At 37.3% G+C, this 21503-nt stretch overlaps 1 protein-coding gene across 2 annotated transcripts in view; it reads right to left on the bottom strand.

Annotated features, from left to right (window-relative positions):
* The window catches only part of Dus2 (Dihydrouridine synthase 2), a 31176-nt gene extending 10182 nt beyond the window's left edge, over positions 1-20994 (bottom strand). Inside the window, exons 1-4 of one of the 2 annotated variants that reach the window (XM_083138500.1) lie at positions 20909-20994; positions 14761-14969; positions 11736-11874; positions 9118-9450 (exon numbers count right to left, since the gene is read on the bottom strand). In XM_083138500.1, coding sequence (XP_082994626.1) covers positions 9118-9450; positions 11736-11874; positions 14761-14941 — 653 coding nt within the window. In that variant the 5' untranslated portion in view covers positions 14942-14969; positions 20909-20994. Of the gene's footprint in view, positions 1-9117; positions 9451-11735; positions 11875-14760; positions 14970-20786; positions 20808-20908 lie in introns of those variants that run through there. The other variant, XM_083138501.1, reaches the window with a different exon arrangement.
* Positions 20995-21503: the final 509 nt, after the last annotated feature.

Genomic DNA, 21503 nt, shown 5'->3' with positions numbered 1-21503 from the left:
GATAAGCTAATTGGGACTAGACCCATGGTTAAAAGTGGGATACAAACCACTATGTGCCTCCACCGGGTATCAAACACCGGACCCCTTGATTACAAGGTGATAACTAGGTCTCGGAAGTTGAGGAAAAATCATTTTTTTCCCTAGTGTCCGAAGACGAGGCCCAACATAATATATGTTCATTTTGGGCCATTGTAGGACAGAATAAGGTGGGTTTTATTTGTCCTTTTTTGCATTTTTAGGCATTTTTAACCTTTTTTTAGGTCTTAACCGCTTTTTTTGCAACTTCACCTTCTTTCGCCTACATTTTTACTGGCCATTCTCAATTCGAATCATCATCAGTTCATCACCTCTTAAACATCCTTTCTGTAGTAAAAAAAATAAAAATAAAATAATAAAATAAATAAATATATTTGAACCATCCCTGGAACAAGAGAAAAACATTTTTGGACGACTGAAGCAGGTACGGTACAAGATCCTTTAACCGTAACTTGTCTGGAAGGTCGCGCTTTAAGTGGCAACTTTCTCTTGTTTTGAAGCTTTCAGCACGGTGTATACGACCAGACAGCACGTGCCTGTAAAGATCTCAAGTCAGATAAGGAGGTCCGTGCATATTAAATAAATATGTAATTAAAACTGAAGTTATTAATTAATTTGGATCACATTTATGCGTCCTTTTCTTTATATTTTTAGGTCTTTTTATAGGTATTTTTTTGGCAATTTATAGGTCTTCAACTTCCGAGTCCTAGTGATAACATTACCACTATGCTAATTGTGAAATGAATCAAGCAGGACTCATAACAAAAAGAAAAGTTTTATAAAACTGAGATTTAATTGTGCTTAACTTTACATGCAATATCATAAAAATTACCAAGACAGCCATAACAAGTAATTTCTTTTGTTTGTTCAAATTTACAAATCAATCTGTCCTCTTTCAAAGCTGGAAAGATTATTGGCAAGACATTGTAAAAGGTTGACGTGGGAATAAAATCAATTTACTATTGGTAAAAAGGTATAAAAACTCCATGAAGTAACCAGCAGGTCAGTCTACTAACATGATCCGGATCGAGTTTTCATGCCTTTTAACCAATTCAAAACTGATTTTATCCGTTTCAGCCTTTTTCCATGTCTTTCCAATAACCTATGAAGCTGTTACACACTGCAGCTGACCTGAAAATTTGAACAAACAATTGAAGGTATCTTACTGTTTGGCTCCCACAGGAGAAGCATGACTTAGGAAAATTTTATAAAAAATACAGGCTCGACCAGGACTCCAATATGAATCTCTGGCATACCATGCCATTGATCTATCAATTGAGCTAGACCTGATTTTGCCTGATTTTCCGTTGCTGCTGTTTTGCCAGCATGGAATCTCTCTGTCAATGCTACTGCAACAGCAACACTGAAACAATGTTGACATTATTCAAGGTATGTGTTGTCTTGCTTAATTTTACAATGGTGTGAAATATCAGTCTTTTTTTTCTTCCAAGCAAGAGTATTGAAATTTTGTGCATAATTATATTAATAATGAAGTATATTTTTAGGTTATGCTACTGATTTGATGCTTAGGCAAACAAAAGTACAGCAGGAAGAATAAAACAAGGTGTACGCAAGTCGCAAGGCTCAACCAGCGGGAAGCACATCTTTCACTCTATTGAAATACAGACTATTATGTTAAATCCCTCATTTTTATAAATCCATAAAGAGAAACATTCTTCAATATTGCACCATCATGCAGAGTGTACAGAGTGCTGCAGTCCTAAAATATTCAGAGGGTATACACCAAGTTTCCTCAAAATGTTCCCTATAACCTCGGATTACGCCAGCATCCATGGTGGAGTGGTTAGCATACCACACTATGAAGCCAGGGGTCCTTAGTAAATCCTGGCCTGGGTATAGATCAGGCATGGATCCACGGGGAGGGCCAACTGCCATGTTTTTGGATATATTATTATGCCTAATAATATTCAACTCATTTGTTCTGTATTTTTATCACGTTTAATAGGCTCGAGAAGTCCACTGATAGACTAATCGGAACTGGAACTACAGTTTAATTTTGGATCAGAATAAGTCTACAAGGTGCCTTAAGAGGAAATCGGACCCCGAGATCACTGCAGAGAATGCATTTTTTATTTCTTTGTTTATTCTTTTTACTCCCAACGAGCTCTCTCTCTCTATATATATATATATATATATATATATATATATATATATATATATATATATATATATATATATATATATATATATATATATATATATATATATATATATATATATATATATATAAACACTAGAGAGGGCCTAAACCGGTTTTCACGGGGTTTGAAGATGTGGAAGCCACGTCTTGAGTGGTCAAAACATTGAGTGTTTAAAAGGGAAGCGCAATATGCCGAAGGTGTGTTCAGCGTATAACTACACAAATAAAAGTGATAAAACAAATTGAATATCATATATTGCGTAAGTAATTACTGTTATTTATTATATTTTGAAGTGTAGCAAGTAGAATTCGCACGAGAAATTAGGGAAATTTCTGATTTGTTATGTCCATGTTTGTATCATAAGCAGTGTCGCATGTCTACGTGTAGACAACGTATATCAGAGCCGGCCTTAGGGGGAGGGGGAAGGGCAAAATCAACCCCATTACTTCAGAGAGGTCCACAGCAGTTAAAAATATTTGTTTCTGTGCGTTTATTACAAGTTTATAGGGCGCAGATGTTCCCAATTAAGAAACAAATTGATTTTTCCTGACTTCATGGATTGCTTTGACATTCTCTAAAATATCCAAAGTTACTGAAACCAGAATCAATCCAATTAAAATAATATGTAGGGTCTACTATTCGTGAAAGTATGAGGTAAAAATATTATTTTATATGAAACCATGTAAATTCACTACAGCATTAAAATCCAATGAAAACAAAAGGGAATTATGATAGAGAATATGATTAAAATTGCCACTTTTATACATAAATTATTAGTTTGATATTAAACACACACATTGTAATTAAATATAATGAACGTAGCATTAGTGGCACATCGAAAATGAGAAGAAATGACTAATTTATATTCTTGATTTTAATTTTCAACGTGTTCATCTTTTGATTCATAGGTGATGATACGAAATGTGTATTAATTAAATGTTTAAACATTATAATAATGTTGCATTTGTGATTATATAGGACATCTGTACTTCAGACTAATTAACAAAAATTTGATTTTTTTCCTCTGAAAATTTCTAGAGGCCCAGCGTATTTTGTATGCCCCAGGCCCCGCACCCCCGTAGGGCAGGCCCTGATGTGACTATACATGTAGAATACATGTAGACAATGTAACCTATGTAATAATGTAAACAATTAGGTGTCCAAGGAAGGCTAAAAGAGCAGGTTTCTTTAAGAAGCAGAATTGAATTTTTTCGTTTTGACTTGCTGAATAGGTGTGAGATATGAGCATCATGTTAAGTATATCACATACACATTATTGTCATTAATGGAAGCAGGCAATGTTTGTCGCATGAATACAACCTGTATTTACTGCACATTATATTTTTTCACCAAGAGTTTATGCTCACGAAAATTTCGATACAGGTTGACCAGAGAAAGCCCTGCATATAGACGAACAAGGTGTCGCCTACGGCCACTCTTACAGGGCCCTTATAAAATAGATAATTTTTACGTAATTTTAGATAAATGAGTAGAATATATTTCTATAACCACTATGACTCAAAATTTACTTCAAGCAAGTAGCCTACATTAGGTTTCGTGCTTTACGATAGAGTATTGCTGTATGAATAATGAAGTAGAAAAATGTACACATTGTGTTAGGATTTGGGACCTAACAAATCCCAGGGCCGCCATTGAAATTAACATTGCTCAAACAACAGGTGTCCTTCAAAACAGCATTTCACATTCCTTTTCTTCCAGGTTACATTGTCCATATCAATCAATAAACTACATGTAGATTATGTGTAAACAACGTGTAGTCTACTCAGCGTAATGCACATCAGCGAAATGTGATCCCACCCAGAATTTGAACCCAGGCATAATTGTACTTTATGTCGTATTATTACCTAACAGCAAGACAAAACATGTTCAAGGTTGAAACTAAGAATACGGTAGGCTAATAAATTTTCTAAAATTTATTTTCCACCTTTCACAATATATTTTATTGCAAAACTGAGTGTGTTCGATATCACCCCCAAAGCAGCAGAAGGTTCGACTATTATTTTACCTGTCAAAGTGGCATTTTAAAATCATAACCAATAACAGTCTATCATAATTATCTTTTGTTTACCTTGCATTGAATTTTCACGCTATTGTGATTGATTTGCTATATTTTACATCGCTTTTATGAAACTTTTAGGCTAATTGCGAAGATGGGGATAAGTGATAATATGATGAAATAGACACTCACAAACATCCATGCCCATGGTGGGATTCGAACCCGGGACTCCTGGCATCGTAGCACGATGTTCTTACCACTGGCTTGACAATGTTTGGAAATACTCTTTCATGTAAAATAATAATCTCACTTTATGGTTTCATTCTATAATTAAACAAATAGTGCACATTAATAACTTTTTATTAAAATATATGAAGACACATTTTATGTAGTTCTTTGTTTAGAATATGATTTCAGCAATTTAGGATAAATTTCAATCTGTGATAACAAGCAGTGAAGTCAAGAGAAATGAGATCATTTGAATAATTGAAAGCACCAGCATCCTACAAACTCATAAGAACTGGCACGTAAACAATTATTTTATTTCGCGGAGTGCCAACCCCCCCCCCCCCCCAAACACACACTTATTGTAATATATGATAATATACTGCAGTTATATATTTATCGGGACCTTGTCGAATAAGCAGAAACGAAGAAATTATTTAATTAATTCTCCAAGCTATTTTGTGTCATGAAGGGGCTATCTTTCTTTGCAAAAGAGAAAAGTTCTGTGAGGCAATATGCGTGCAAATTTTGTATTATCAGCTTATACAGCTCTAACTTTTCTCTAGAAAAGAAAAGGTAAACAACTCCTCTCTACAATAGTAGAATTCGTTTATAATGCGTAAGTATTCCTTGTTAAGTTCCAAGTGAGCTGTAATTCACAGGTTACGGCTTGTTAACGTCTGCGCTACCATCAGCTGTTCAGCCTGCCTGACCACTTACGGGCTACCTCCTCCCTGCTCAAATTGTTTCAAAGAAGGCTGTCTCCTTTCCTCTCTAGTGTTTCTATATATAGCTCCTTGTTTACTCCTCATATCTGACCTTCAGTTTACTGTGACAATGGGAGGAATTATGACAACAACAGGGGCATAACAAAGGGTGGGCACCTGACACCTTGCATCCTATGGGCTTATTATTTTTTTTAAAAGAATGTAATATTTTTTTTTTGTATGTACGCATTGCTTGCATTATAGAATTATTTTCCTGTAGTTTACGGTTATTACAAGCATAATATGTAATATTATGTAACATGGAGTCAAAATGAAAATAAATGTCTGATGAAAGGAGCGTGTGTTCTCCTGAAATGTCACAAAGAAAAACTGTTTTCTTATGCTTGTAATAACCGTAAACTACAGGAAAATAAGAATGTAATAAATACTGGGGAGGAAAATAGTTGGAAAGGGCTAATTTTTGTGGGCGATAAAACTACATTAATGTTTTTAACCGGTTATAAATTCTATAGTGCAACCACAAGCTAAACAACCTGCGCAGACCCACGACTCCTGTGCACCGTACTCCTGCGAGGAGGGAGGGGGAGAGTGGAGCATGCTTCCTTATGGCACGAGCTGAACGGAAGAAGTGAAAGCTGCGGAGGGACTTTCTGTCCTTGTGGTCGCTCTATAGTGAAACATTACAATTTGAATGAATACGTCAACTATTTAGTATTTTAAATAAACCGGGTGGTAGCAGTCTGTTTTAGAATATTCAGGAAATCTGAAACGTTCTCCTAGAAAAGTTGATAAGGATAAACACAATTTTTGACTTCTCATAATTTAGGGGTTCCAGAACTCTGAAAAACATCATACACAGCAGAAACAACAGAAAATTAAGGAAATTTCACATACTTGGTGAAATTTCTTTCGAAATATGATGAATTACCATTTCAGACGTACACAATAAAATGAGAGTCACAATAATTATCCATGTTCTGAAACTCAAAATGAACTGATACAGGTAAAGAGCAAAGATGTCAAAATGGCTATATTTAAAAAAAAGTAAAATTAGCTAAGTCCAGAGATTACTAACTTCATGTTCACTTTCAATATTTACTTTCTTTAAGTTCGAAACTTCTTCATTTACATTCTAGATTATTTTGTAAGTGAGCATGACCTAACACAAAACAGCACAACAATTTTTAACATGCAAAAGTTATTGTTCATTGTGAAGCTCGTTACAGTAGTTATGAAACTACATACGAAAACTGACGACCAGATAAGCATAAGAATTATATTGTACTAAAGCTTCAACATCAGATTTCCATTCAAAAAATGGAGAGATGCTGGCAGCTGCAGGATAGTACCTAAGTTTTTGAATTTTATTATTTTCAGTTGTTTTTTTGTAATTTCTGGCTAATAGCAGTGGTGCGAATTTAGTGATGATGTGATTAAATTTAAGAAAGGACACTTCCAAGGACACCTATTCCCAGATCGAGATTAGAACACGGGAACTCCTGTCGGCCACTTAACACACTCGGTCACCGAACCGGTGTGTTTATATTATTAATGCTACATTGATTTGGCTTATTTTACTTCACTGTTCTGCCACTTTTGGCTACTCGCGAAGATGAAGATGATGGGACAGTCAGAAAGAACACCCATTCCAAGGCCAGCATTCGAACCAGGGAAAGAGAAACAAGAACATTGTTGAGACTTTGAAATATCAAATCATGCTAAGTCAAAACTCTACATTTGTTCTGATAACAAATAGCAGATCTAATGTTACTCAAACCTGCACAAAGAGACCAAACAAGCTAGCAAAAGTTATGGTAAAATTAATTGCGCACACTGCATGCATTTCAACAAAGTGACGGCAGTAAGATGCTGACTGGCATCATGTATTCATACCCTCTCCCCTTCTTAACATTATGTTCCCCATCACATGAAACCAGAAGTATTTCACTAATAAGCTCACTGGTTTAATGGCTAAATTATTAGGCGCATCCAGAAAGTAAGTTTCGCACTCACCCACAGGTGGCAGGCTATGCATATTGAAACTGGTTTTGCGCAAGCCCTGGCTAGTGAATGTCCTAGAAGATGCCTCCCGAAAGTGCTCAGAAGCGTCATGGCAGCGATGAAACATGGCGGCTCTTATTCCATCTCCCGCTGCGTGCGAGGTTCATTTGGTGATCAAGTTCTTGAATGCACAAAGCATACACCGATAGAAATTCATCGTCAGCTGTGCCAGATGTCATGAGCAAGCAGGACATTTGGTGCAGGACCTTTACTGAAGGCCGGCAAAATGTGCATGACGACGAGCGCAGTGGGCGGCCATCGGCCGTTATGGACGAGCTTGTGGAGCAGGTGCAGCAGTGCATATTGGAGTATCGTCGCGTCACAATCACGGAACTCAGCAGCCATTTCACACAGATTTCTCAGTTGTTCTTGCACGACATTGTTACCAAACACCTCTTGTTCAGGAAATTGTGTGCCCGGTGGGCGCCGAAACAACTGACACCCGAACACAAAAAAAATGCATGGGCATGGCGCTGACATTTCTGCAGCGTTACCATGATAATTACAATTTTCTCAAATGGATTATCACAGGAGATGAAACGTGGGTTGCATACAGCACCCCAGAAAGAAAGCAGCAGTCCATGCATTGGGGCGACAGTGGATCTCCATGCAGGATGAAGTTCAAACAGACTGTGTCAGCCTGAAAATGTGCACGGTGTTCTGGGACAGACAAGGCATTCTGCTCATCGAGTTTCTGACCAGAGGTGAGACTGTGAACACTAACCGTTACTGTGAAACACTGGGGACACTGCAACGAGCCATTCAGAAAATGCGACGTGGTAAACTCAGTGCCGGAGTGATCTTGCTGCACAACAATGCGAAGCCGCATATGGCTAGGCACACTGCAGCCCTTCTGGACAGGTTCAGTTGGGAGGTGTTCAATCATCCATCGTAGGTACAACCTGGATCTCGCTCCCAGTGATTACCACCTGTTCTTGCACCTGAAAAAGTTCCTGTCCGGTCAACATTTTCACAGCGACGAAGAGGTTCAGACAGCTGTCACACAGTGGTTCGGTGCCCAGGTGGCAGACTTCTAAGATGCAGGTATACAGAAGTTGATCCCACGCTATGTCAAGTGCCTGAATTCCGGCGGGAATTATGTTGACAAGTAACTGGACAAGTGCTGTATCTGTGGCAATAAATCATTCAATGAAATAATGTTTCCTTTTTGTGCACGACCCCAGGGAAACTTACTTTCTGGATGCACCTAATACATAAATAAATAGAAACTAAATGCAAATACAAGGTATACGCATTGTAGCTGAAGGTATACACTAATAAAATTAACCAGAGGGTATACCGCTGTACACCCTTTTCTACAGCCCTGATCATTTTTTTAAGGTGCTAAATTATGGTCAGGAAAAGGAAAAAAGGGCTCTGAAAATGTTTTCAAACAGGTGCTGATAAAATGCCTTTATTCAGATCTAAACCACTTTCGAATGTAAATCGCTGATGCTTTGAGCTCAGGAGATCCTTATATGTGGAGGATATTCTTGGGAACTACTGGGGCTGCAATGATTATAATAGACTATTTTATAGCTCTCATTCTGCTCTACAATGACTATATGATTTTTATAGCTGCTCAAGAAGAGTGAAAATCATTAATTTTTCTATCCATTTTTTTTTACTATAACATGAAGAAAAGGAAGGAAAATAGTGCTGAAGCATCAGAGGGTGCAAAAAGGGGACAAATGTGCTAATTTCATGAAAAGGTGCAACAAAGTGTGTTCATTTTACTCTATTTCATGTCCTAAAATACATATCTGAAAACGATCGGTATGAAAAGAGCAATATTATTGGAAAGGTGCAGCACCTTAAAATCCTTTCCCTACTGATCATACATCAAAATTTAATGTAAAAAATGCTAGCAAAACAAATGAAAACTCACTTAGCTATTACAGGTATCTTCAAGTGGGCAGCAACTGCTCTGATGACATCATTGTGGTTTGCATGCTGTGGTCTCTCGTCTCTTTTTCGGCCATGAATGGCAATAGCAGCCACCCCACACTCTTCAACAAGTTTGCAAAACTCCAGCGTGTCCTCTAGCTCTGGAAGGATACGTATTTTGCACGTCACAGGCTTCTTCACGTTCCTCACTAGAGTTGTCAAAATATTTCGCACCTTCTCTGGTTGTGTCAAGAGAGCAGCCCCCATCCCACCCTTCAATGAGAACTCTTTTGGGCATCCCATGTTCACGTCTATTCCTGCTACGTCATTTTCACTGGAAAAGCCAAATGTAGACTCATCGGTACAAAAAGAACCAACAATTATCATTAAAAATCAGTATACCCTGACCTTTATAATGTCTTGCAATTATATTTAAAGATTGTATGAAATTTTGAAAAACCAATACAATGGATGGACGAATGTGAAATTTATGAGGATTGAACATAGATATAAATGTTGGTATTCTACAGATCTGATATAAAATTCCAAATGTTCTTTGCAGGACATGATTGGTTCATTACATCCTTACATAATATAACAAGCTGATTGCAATCTGTTCCAGATTTAAAAATTAAACTGTTTATTTAGATATTTATTTTATACATCAAGGACAAATGAATCATATGCTTACAACATAAAAATACCAACAAGAATGTAGTAACTTTGGAATTACAGGCTATATATAGCTGCATCAGATCAGTAAAATGATCAGTAATTAATAAATTCATTAGTATGTCTATGTCAACCAATAGGATTAATCTGCACCATACCTAAAAAATACAAAATAACATATTACATTTTACTCCAACTGGCTTAAATAGCTTACAAACTCCTTGGTCATGTTTCTACCAAAATGAATGTTTAAAATGTGTAAACCTTTCAACCACATGCAAGTCTGAGGATGGACTGACACCGACAAATCGTGTCTTTTGCACATTCTACTATATCTAGGCTGTTCGGAAAAAAAAGTCAAATACTATGCAATTTTACAGCAGCTAGTTTTCTTATGTTTATTCTTTAACCGTGATCGTCCGGATGGTCGATCTGAGAACCACGCCTGTATTTCCATTGAGGATGGACGGATGCTCGATATATTGACCAGCAAGGCACCAATTAACGCGTGCGTCATTTCTTGAAAACTAAACATAATTCAGTTCTTTCTTGATCCTTAGTATACATATGAAGATACAACATACTCGAATTAGAAAACAATACATTCATTGTTATTACCGAGGAAAGTTTGAGAAAGTCCTCACTTTCCTTTCGTTACCTCCGTGTTATTATGGGAAAGATTTATAAAAGTGGCTATAACTTCTAAAGTGCTGCATATTTATGAAAAAGAAAAAATAAACTCTACAAGCAAGAATAAGTAAAAAGCAACATTTTAAGCAACTTGCAACAATTAAGGATTCAGGGGGGACACAGGGGCAAAAGTAAAATTGATGAAATTGGCCCGGACCACAGCAGGAATAAACATGCCATTTCTTGAAAACTGTACACTATATTTCATTTCTTTCTTTTTGGTTCATTGGTACTCGAAAGGTAGTATATGCTCAAATGACATAACAATATATACATTGTTACAATCTTAGTTTCCCTTTTGTTACTATGGGAGAAATTGAAGATAAAGGGCTGCAACTGTTCCTGCATCTTGTTGAAAAATTTAAAATTTTCATGTGAAAATCAGTAAAGAGCAACATTTTAAGCAATGTACGACAATTAATCGGGGGTAAAGGAGCAAAGTTAGAAATGTTGTTGTGTTGTGGCATGAGCATTACGTATCGTCATAGAGCAGTCTTGTCAAGCTTCCCTCCAAATTTTGTTCATGCAGCGTCCACAAGGACGAAACTAGAATTTAATTTCCAGACATTATCCTGAAGCTGGCAACACTGCCACTTTAAATAATGTTATTTTCTTTTTAACTTAAGAAGTATCAGTCTGATTTCAATTAAACTTCGCATGGTTGTAAGAATGTACCGCCGCTACATTTTCTCATTCACTTCGGTCTATTGAGACATCTTACAGGCTAAATTTTTGAAAAAATAAATTTTCTTCTTCTTTTTCCTTTAACACAAATTATTGGGAGGTGCAATGTATAAATTTAACCTATGCTAGAAGCACTGTCTTTTAAGAAAGAAATCAAAACCAATTACATCTGTCTACGGCAATTAGTTCTAGCTACGAATTTTTTTGGACTTCGCGGAGAGTTTATAAAGCACATGCTTGAAAAGGCACCAGATTCAACAGGAAAACAGACGCATGAAGTAAAGGTTAAAGCAAACATAGCAGACATAATATACATGTTGGGTCATCACTGTTTAAAATCTTTACACATGCCCAATATAAAATTAAACCGATTATATTTTCCTTAATTGATTCAGTGGGGCTGAGAATAAAGGAACACAAAATTGCAGTATGTGCCTTTTTTCTTCCCAAATACCCTACATGTGTTCCTTTGGGACTCAACCCCAGTCGCAGAACATTTATAGACTTTTAAGCAACACCCTGCATATATTGATACAGATACATATAAATCATCTGCAGTACAATAATACTTACAGCATCTTGGCTACTTTCAATGCCCTATTAGCATCGCAAGTTCCAATTTGCACAACAACATGTTCTTTCTCCCTGAGGCACGTTCGAAACACTACAGATCCATCAGTCTCATCAACATAATCAATTGTTCCTAGGATCTCTGAAACAAAAAAAATGGTAATCAGGAAATCTATTTAGCTACAACTGAAATCACAGAGGAAATACAGTGAAACCCTGATTTTACGTTAAAAGATTCTACATTTTTCTGTACTATACATTCTATCTTGATGGTCCCAGCAAAGTAAAATGTTACAAAATTTTCCGATTTTAAAATTATCTCCATTTCAAGTTTATTCAGCTTGATCCCATGAAAAAAGTAAAATTGAGGTTCTACTGTATTTGTATGCTTGCAGAAATGCATGCCCAAAAAGCTTATCACAAAAATTAAACATGTAAAAACAGAATATATGAACTTCTACATAAAATGTTACATGAAATGAAAGTTAATGAGACATTTTAATTCCGCGACTATAACAAAAAATAAACGCATAGTACAGCACTTATTTAATTATATCTCAGTTGATATTACTTTTATCAAAATAACTAAATCTACAAAGTAACCTCTGATTTCTACCTGTTTACCAGTGTTTTTTAAAGATAAGTATATGATTTCATGTTGAATATTTTAGTATTTTATGTTATAAAGATCTTAAGTTTTTAGAGCACAGAAATAGGTATTTGCTTAGTTATGTGAGTTTCAATATGTCCAAATTCATAAAAATATTATGCAACGTCCACCCACGCAGTGCTCAGCACCACAGCGCAGGAGTACTGGTACTGGCTGCGTTCAACATGCTAAACACTGCAGTTGGGTGGTTGGCAAAAGTTTACCCATATGTGCTAACTGATTCAGTCGTAGTACAAAGACTCAGAAATATCTCAAGGCTTGCTGGGTGTAAAGAAAGACTAAACCAGGTTTATATATAGATGTAACAGTTTATTATACTCCTATCACAAGGATGTCCGTTAGCACACTTACACACGTGACTTTACCTTTACCCTTACCACTCACGTGCATTTACCTGTACCACCTTTAGACTCGAAGAGATAAGGGGAGGAGCAGGTAACATCCAATTCATTCCTCGCAGTGAGGTGCCAATGGGGAGTATGGGGACCTAATTTTATTTAGGGCCTGGTCGCCACATTCGTCACGGGTTCCCCTGAAAGAGAGAGTAGGTTGTCTGGAAACCCAACACCACACTACCCTGGTGGGGTGCCGCAGGTTGATAGGGGAAGGAAACCTCTCGCAGCAAGCGGAGCGGGTCCTCTCACTCTAAAGTGGAGTTGTTCTCTCTCGCCAATAAGCGGAGTGGGGTATCTCTCACTCGAAAGTGGAGTGGGTTCTCTTGCCAAAGGCAGAGTTCAACCTCTCTCGCTGGAAAGCAGAGTGTGACTTCTATCGCCCGTAGGCAGAGGGCAACTTCTCTTGGGTGCTTGGCCTCTCGCAAGAGCGCGGAGTGCAACTTCCTTCCTTCCTTCCTTAGGATGCTTGGACTCTCGCAAGAGTGGAGTTATCCTTCTTCCAGGTCCGTTGGTAAGAGAGATCTTATCGTGAGCCGACCTGAAAGCCAACTGAACTCCGGGCCTTGCTGCGCTGGCTTTATACTCACGGTGGCGCATGGGTGGTGAAAATTTTAACTACAAGTACTCGTTGCTAACTCATTTTTTTACATATAGCAAACTTCATACTGAGAAACATCCAAGAAGTAACATTAAGAAAACACTAGTGGGAAAATCACTAGTTGCACGTGTCAATATAAACTAAAACTGTGTGCATTCAGACAATACAATTGATATTGAGCCTCGCAGGACTCTTCAACGAATTGAACAGTATAAATGACAACAAATGATAACATTCACCGAATACAGTGACCACGCGGGTCGAAGCTAATAAACGTAGAGGTGGATCCGTTAGCGTTTACAGAATACAGCGACCACGCAGGGTCAAATAATACGTAGAGGTGGATCCGTTAACACATTTAAACTAAAAGCGTACGCTTCGCAGGGACTTTTCGCATGCACTCTTTATCCAAACCTTCTTAACAAAATATAATATTGCGACTGCGCAGGGTCGTTAAATGTGGCGACCACGCAGGGTCGTTACAATTCGTATCATGTAAAGTGGAACCTTTAATTTTAACAAAATCTTGCACATAATTATCACTACTAAAGAAAGAAATTAATATTTATTGTGAAAGTGATGTGATCTTAACTTGTAAAGCTAATCACAATAGGAGCATCATACATGATCTTTCATTTACTTGCTTATTTTACTTCGCTTTTTGTGCCACTTTTGGCTAATTCGTGAAGATGGGGATGATTGATGATGTGATGAAATTGATGAATGGATACTCACAAATATCCAAGCCCAGGCCGGGATTCAAACTCGGGACCTCTGGCATCGTAGCGCAATGTACTAACCACTCCGGCATGGGGCCGGCAACATCATAAATGAAACTGAATTAAAATCATAATTTAGGAAGGAGGACCGAACTGAATTACATAGTTTAATATTGCAACAGAAGAAAGAAATATTGATTTAGAAAAGAACAAGTCTTACTGCCTCACTTAAAAACATTGGAAAAGAACAAATGAATCAGAATACAGATAATTATATGCTTAAGAAAGAATACCAAATCTAACTGCCATCAAAACAGTAGAAAACAAAAATAAACAAAAGAAAATGTGGGAAAAAAATATTTTGAATCATATTATCATGGTCTAAAATACTTTCTGCCCTTTCTGCCTCTTCTCAAATTCCTTGTATATAATGTTATGGTCAGTGGCATCCTCAAGGAGGGGAGTCATTATCCCCTCTTGTCAGAGAATTTCTAAAAAAAAAAGAATGTGAAAGGCATCAAAAGATAACAAAATGAGGGCAGACTACTAAAAAAATGCATATGTAACCCCACATTTCTGAAAATCCTGGGCACGTCACTGGTTACAGTAAAGATAAAAAAATAAAGATAAAAAAGAAATAGCCTACCATTTTCTCTTCTAATCGATCTCAGAAGCTTCCAATCTATCAGCTCCTCACAATAAACAATGTCTGCCCCATAATCAAGTGCCAGCAACCTCATGGGCAGGGTTCCACATCTCACCATTGGTGCCAGAATGAGCTTCCCCCTGTAGTCGAGTCGACTGCATGATGAAGGGTGTTCTTCCATTACATTCTATGATATTAGATCCAGCAATCTGCAAAAACAATTACATCCACCATACATTAAAAAAAGACAACTTGAGAAAGTCTAGATGACTCTTCGTATCTCAAACATAAGGAAATAGGATACATGACTTCCACTGCTTTCTTATATACTTCACTTTTACATGTTATAATGAGGATTAAACCTTTTTAACAATGTGCAACAATTAGGGGTCCAGTGGGACCCAGAAGCAAAGACCCATTTTTTTTTTAAATTTCCTGAAATTATGACTTTCAGAAATGTGGCATAATTTCTTTTTTTTCTTTAAAATTGGGGCAAGTGTATTTCCTCAAAGAGTGGTCTCTTGTTGTTCTTCCCTCCAAATTTGGTACATCCAGTGTCCATAGGGCTGAAGCTAAAAGCAAAATTATGGAATTTTTTCTTCCATAAGCTGGCAACACTGCTGCTCTTATTTTGTCATTGTCCATCCATTGATCGCTCGTTTTTGCACTGCAAGATGTATTTTACACAGTCATTTATTATTATTTTCTCACTAAGTCCCCCCCCATATTTTACTTGCAAGGGGGCCACAGAGAACTTCACTACACCACTGATTGAAATAGAGAAAACATCTGCTTGTACGCTCGGATTTTTCAAAAGTTTTCCTTGAAACAAAAAATGGTACTGCAGAGTATTTGGGGTAAAAGTTAATATCTTGCACAACTGTGAGGTGAGGGAAGGAGGACTAGCTAACTATTAAGCTATGTCAACACTCGTGCACTTTTCTCTTCCCTTTCGACTTGTGCTTCCCTTTCCCTTTCAACTTGCGTTAGCACGTGCCTCTCGGGCATGCCTCATGAGGTATTCAATTTGTTGTCCACACTTTAACAACACTCAGTGTGTGTTCTTTGCTCTACAAAATGGGTGTTGTGGACGCAGCATTACTTACGATGTTCACCGCTACTTTTTCTGTGATAGACTCAAAAGAAAACGACGAGCCACCTGGACGAAAGAGTTTTTCAGAGGGAGGAATAATGAATTGTTAAAAGAACTGAAAGTAGATTATGGCCTGTTCCGGAATTTTACAGGAATGTCAGAGGATAAATTTCACGAACTGTTGACCATGATCGAGCCAGCAATTAAAAAAAAATACTTGCTTCCAAGATTCTATACCCCCTGAAATTCGGCTAGCAATTACGTAGAGATTTTTGGCTACAGGAGATTCATTGACATCTTTATCGTATTTATTCAAAGTCTCAAAGCAATGCATTTATGACTTCTTGCCCGAAGTTTTGAAGGCCATCACAAATGCACTCAAGGGCTATGTAAAAGTAAGTACATAAAACACACATTTCACTATTAAAAATGTTTATTCCAACAAATATTGAACTGCAGGTACAAAATGAATCAAACAGTATACTGAAATTTTCCTAATTAATCTTAAAAATTCACCTCAATTTACCCACTAACTTGGAGAAATCCACGAAAAAATTCTACTCAAAAAATAGTTACAACAAAAAAAAAAAACATATATTAGAATGACATTTTCCTAATAAATTTTTAGAAATTCACTCATGTCTGTCAAATTTAGCGCTTCATAGTTGTGTCTATGAATGCTGTGTTTGAGTTATCGTTTGAGTTACTGCTGTGACTTGGTGACTGAGCCTTCTGTGAATAGAAGGAAGTTTCATGACTGGATGACTGCCCCTGTGAAAGGCTGGCTGATGAATCACTGTTTAATTTTTCCATCTTCAAAGAAAATAAGACATTGTTGGTTCGGTTTTGAGCAATTGCTCGATTACGAGGGGTAAATTTTCGAACTTTGGCCCCCATTTCACCAAAAATTTCACTTTCATCCTTGCTGGTAAGTTTGCTGGCATGAGGTTGAAGGCTTCTTCTTCTCTAGAACTAGAAGAATATTCCTTTTTGATGTAGTATTTTTTCTAAAGTGGTCATATTGCGTTTGATCATTGGAAAAAGCATCTCTTTCATTCACAACTTCCTGAATAAAAAAAAATACAACATTTTTGGGTTAAACCATCAATACACTCATTTATTCATTTTTTCCAGCTGCTGTCAACTGAGGATGAATGGAAGCTCATTGCAGGAGATTTCAACCCCCGATGGAATTTCCCTAACTGTGTCGGCACTATTGATGAAAAGCATGTTGTTATACAATGACCAGAAAACACTGAGCCCGAGAATTACAATTACTAAGGTACTCAAAGTGTAGTTTTATTGTATCTTGATGATGCAAACTACTGCTTCACATGGGTCAATGTTGGTTGCCAAGGTCGAATATCTGATGGAGGTGTCTTTAAAAACACCTCTCTCTACAATAATATAGAAGACGGCTCTCTGAAGTTAACAGAGGATGAACCTCTTCCCAGTCGTACATCACCAATGCCTTTCGTTTTGGTTGTTGATGATGCTTTTGCTTTGAGACCAAATCTCATGAAACCCTTTTCTACCGATATGAACAAAGGCTCACCGAAGAGAGTATTCAATTACAGACTTTCTAGAGCAAGGCGTATCATTGAAAATGCTTTCGGTTTGTTAGCGTCTGTGTTTAGAATTTTTCATAAACCAATAGAGGTAGAGTACTTGATACTGTGCTTCACATGGTATTAGCTTGTGTGCTTCTTCATAATTTTCTCAGGTCAAAATGGGACTCAGTACGATACTATAGACCTCCTGGATATTTCGATAATGAAGATGCAAGCACCGGTGAAATCATTTGTGGCACATGGATAGACATCACATCCAGTGATACAGGGATGATGCCTTTGCAATCCAGTCAACGAAATCCACCAAAAGTTACTACACAAATACGTGAAGAATTTTTGGAATATTTGATGTCTAATGAAGGATGTCGCTTTTCAATACAAATACCTGTAGTCTGATATAATTTGTATTTTAATAAATGATTATTATTATATGAATTATTATAAATTTATTGTTACCTACATAACATTAAATATTAATTGAATCAATAGGTAGGTACAACATAAGAAAAAACACATAATACCGAGGTATATTGTTAAATGAATTAATAGGTACAACAATAGAAAAGCTCTGAAAATTATCACACAATGGTACTAACAAGGGGAGGATACAGTGCCCGCATGGCAGATTTTGATGTAACTTTGTTTTCGTGATTTAGGCACTCAAACTATGGTATTTTGTTTTGATTCTCTTGCTAATAACCCTTAAATTTATATTAATATGACTGTACGTATATTCATTTTCATTAAAATCGGCAAGAAATAAAAAAAAAATACAAAATAGTTGTAAATTTTAAGAAATATAGATAAGTTGTAAATAAATTAAAAAACAAGTACTTAATTTACTTAATGTACTATTTACGCTCGAAGACGTCCCCATATCTTTTACTCAATAGATGTTTCTCTTGAGTTCTCGAGTTTGGTTTGTACGCGAACCACGGAGAACTGTATACACTGTCTGCAACTGAGACTTGATTTTTTCATCTTTTGTTTGGCATGCTCTTTCGCAAAGTATGACCACAAACTTTTAATTATTTTCTTTACAACGTCAACACTCCATCCATACTTGCCCCCCAGTGATTTCAAACAATTACCCCTTGTAATTCTATTCGTATATGATCCATGATTGACGTCCTATAATGCAGGGTAGTTGCGATAATCTTCGATGAACCGCAGAGTTTTCTCTGTTGCCTGCGAAACTCAACATTTTTGTACTGGAAGGTGCACGAAATGTTGAAAGAAGATCCAGAGAGAATGGAAACACATGCGCTAAAGCATGCGTCACAAGAATCGAGGTCTTTCAACTCGAAAGATGTATCATCAACGCATGCCTTCCGTTCATCATCCCGTGCATCATGTTGAAAGTGAAAGGGAAGGGGGCAAGGTGCCAAAACTAGGGGGGCAAAGACAGTATATTTCCCTTTGTAGATAAGATTTAGCATAGTGTGGGCCAAAAGTGGCGAAAAATTGGGGGGGAGGCAACTGCCCCCTCGCTCCCCTAATCGCTGCCACTGCAAGCAGATGTTTTCTCTATTTCAATCAGTGGTGTAACGCAGTTCTCTGTGGCCCCCTGTAAGTAAAATATGGGGGGGGGGGCAATTTTGGTGACAGTAGACCTCAATATTATGTCATATATCGTTGGAAAGGTTATTTTATAAGGAATTCAACAAAGTAAATCCCAAGGCGAGGAAAAATTTCCTGGAGGAGAAAATCGAGAAAAACCGATGTTGTCCGGATATGCGTGATTGAACGTACTGAGGACATTTTTCGATGATAAAGCACATATTTAGGGGTGAAATGAGTGCTAATGGAACCTAACCTAACAGGCCTAACCTAACCTCGTAGGCATACCTCGTTCCCGTGAATGGTTAGTGACAGAAAGTGTAAAAAGAAAAACTTACTTACCCTACGGATGCCGGAGCGCCGTCGGTTTTGTAAACGGGTAAGAAGGAGTGCGCAAGAAAGATGTAAATGGGCAAGAAGGACGTAAACTAGACTCTAGCCTGCCATTTCTTCTCGAGAAACCACTGAACATATATTTGTTACAGACTTTTTCGTAAAACAAGAACTGCTTTATAGATCATCAGTTCTCGAAGTGTGTGGGAGGGATGGGGAGGTTAGCATCCTCCTCCACCTATTGCATTGTTTTTAATTTGATCCATGCAAGGTTCCTCCCTTCGGTAACGGTTCCGATTGTATTATGATTTCTCCTAGCACAAAGACTAATTATCGTAGAATTATGGAAATCATTGTCACACGAAATTTGAACCTTCCTTAAAGTAATGAGCACTGTTTGGACTCGGGGAAAAAGTTATTTATGTTGAAAAAAACAACTTGAAAATTACATTACACACTTCTCATGGACAGGATATTCTCCGTTGACAAGCGACAGTAAATATCATAGAAGCGTGGGAATGAATGTAGAAGTAAATCGGAACCTTAGTAGAATGCATTTGGAGACTTTATTTGGAACGAGTTTACAATACCGGACCACTCTCCAATTTCTATGAAATTTCGCCTACTCATTAATTGTGAACTCCTAATCACGAATCTACATGTAATACTTGGCGGTCGAGTATGGAAATCCAGAAAAAACGAAATAAACTATGTTTTCTTAACGTAACATAACCCTACCATAAGAACAGCAGCTTCACGGAACACGCCATTTTCCCTGAATGGGTGTCACTTATCGCACAACACTTTAGCAACATTGTGTTCTGACGTCACGGGGGAGAGCTTTTTAATGTTAGACAAGACAAGGTAACGCGTCTCTTAGCAAAAATATTAATTTTTCTTTGTATTTATGCTAATGGAACCTAACCTAACCTCGTAGGCATTCCCTGTTTGACGTCAATATTCAAGGTAGCCAGATTGTTGTGCGTAAAAGAAGACCATTAATGAATTGCGAAATAAAGATTGTTCTGAATTGCTGTGTATGGGCAACCACCGTGGTAAATCGCAAGGTTATTTTACAAGTTCTACACATAAATGTACAATTTTAACAAGTGACCGCCAAATATGAACTACAGATACGTAATCAGGACACCGAAATAGTAAGTAGGCGAAATTTTATAGAAATTGGAGTGTGGTCCGGTATTGTAAACTCATGTCCTTTATTTTAATGCTAAGGGAACCAAACCTAACCTGCCTAACCTAACCACGAAAGCATATATTGAACAAAAACCTTAAGTAATCGCTAAAACTCCGCAGTATGTGTTAACAGACGTACATCGAAATCTAACCATATAAAAATTGCATTCGTAGCATGATGAAATCGCAATAAAACAAAAGGAACTTGGGCCGCAAAATGTATTGTACGCCTTGTACCTTCACTAGCAACTAAATATAACATTAGGAATACCTACAAAATAAAATCTCCCACAAGAAGTGTGTTAATTCGATAACATATCACGATTTTTGCAGTGGGTAAACTACTTCGAAAACTTTCAGAGACTTACAGCAACACTGTTTTACAAAATTAAATTACCTCCTTAAAAATACCACGTGCGGCGTAAGAAATTACTCAAATTTCCAGATTTTTTCCCTCGAGAAATAGTTCACAAATCACAGAATAGCAACCAGCAAAAATGGGTAATGCCAGCTGGCAGGTCTACCTTATCACACAACACTTCTGCAACCTTATGCACAGATTAGAAATAGGTTCTGACGTCCAACGAGAAATGCAATGCCTACGTTGTTAGGTTAGGTCTGTTAGGTTTGGTTCTATTAGCATAAATACACTGCAAATTTATTATTTATGCTAAGAGAAATAAACCTAGCTAGGCTAACCTAACAACTTGACTTTAGTCTAAATATAAAAGATATTTGTGGTGACGTCAGAACGCAAGGTTGCAGAAATGTTGTGCGATAAGGGAGTCCCGCCAGCTGGTCAGTACAATCTGTCGCGATGCAAATTGTCTATTGGTAATTTCGTTTCTTTCTCTTTTTCATTCTATGTGCATTTTGATACAGGACAGATGTGCGCGATCATCCGAACCCCTTTAAATAATAATAATAATAATAATCATCTGACATCGCTGTCCAGCGGTGAAGGCGATTGAGGGGGCATGGGGAATTTCCCC

The sequence above is a fragment of the Lepisma saccharinum genome, chromosome 17 (assembly GCF_977018435.1).
Source record: "Lepisma saccharinum chromosome 17, izLepSacc3.1, whole genome shotgun sequence".
Taxonomy (NCBI): Eukaryota; Metazoa; Arthropoda; class Insecta; order Zygentoma; family Lepismatidae; genus Lepisma; species Lepisma saccharinum.
The sequence above is the reverse complement of the archived record's forward strand: the minus strand, read 5'-3'. Positions and strand labels throughout refer to the sequence as shown.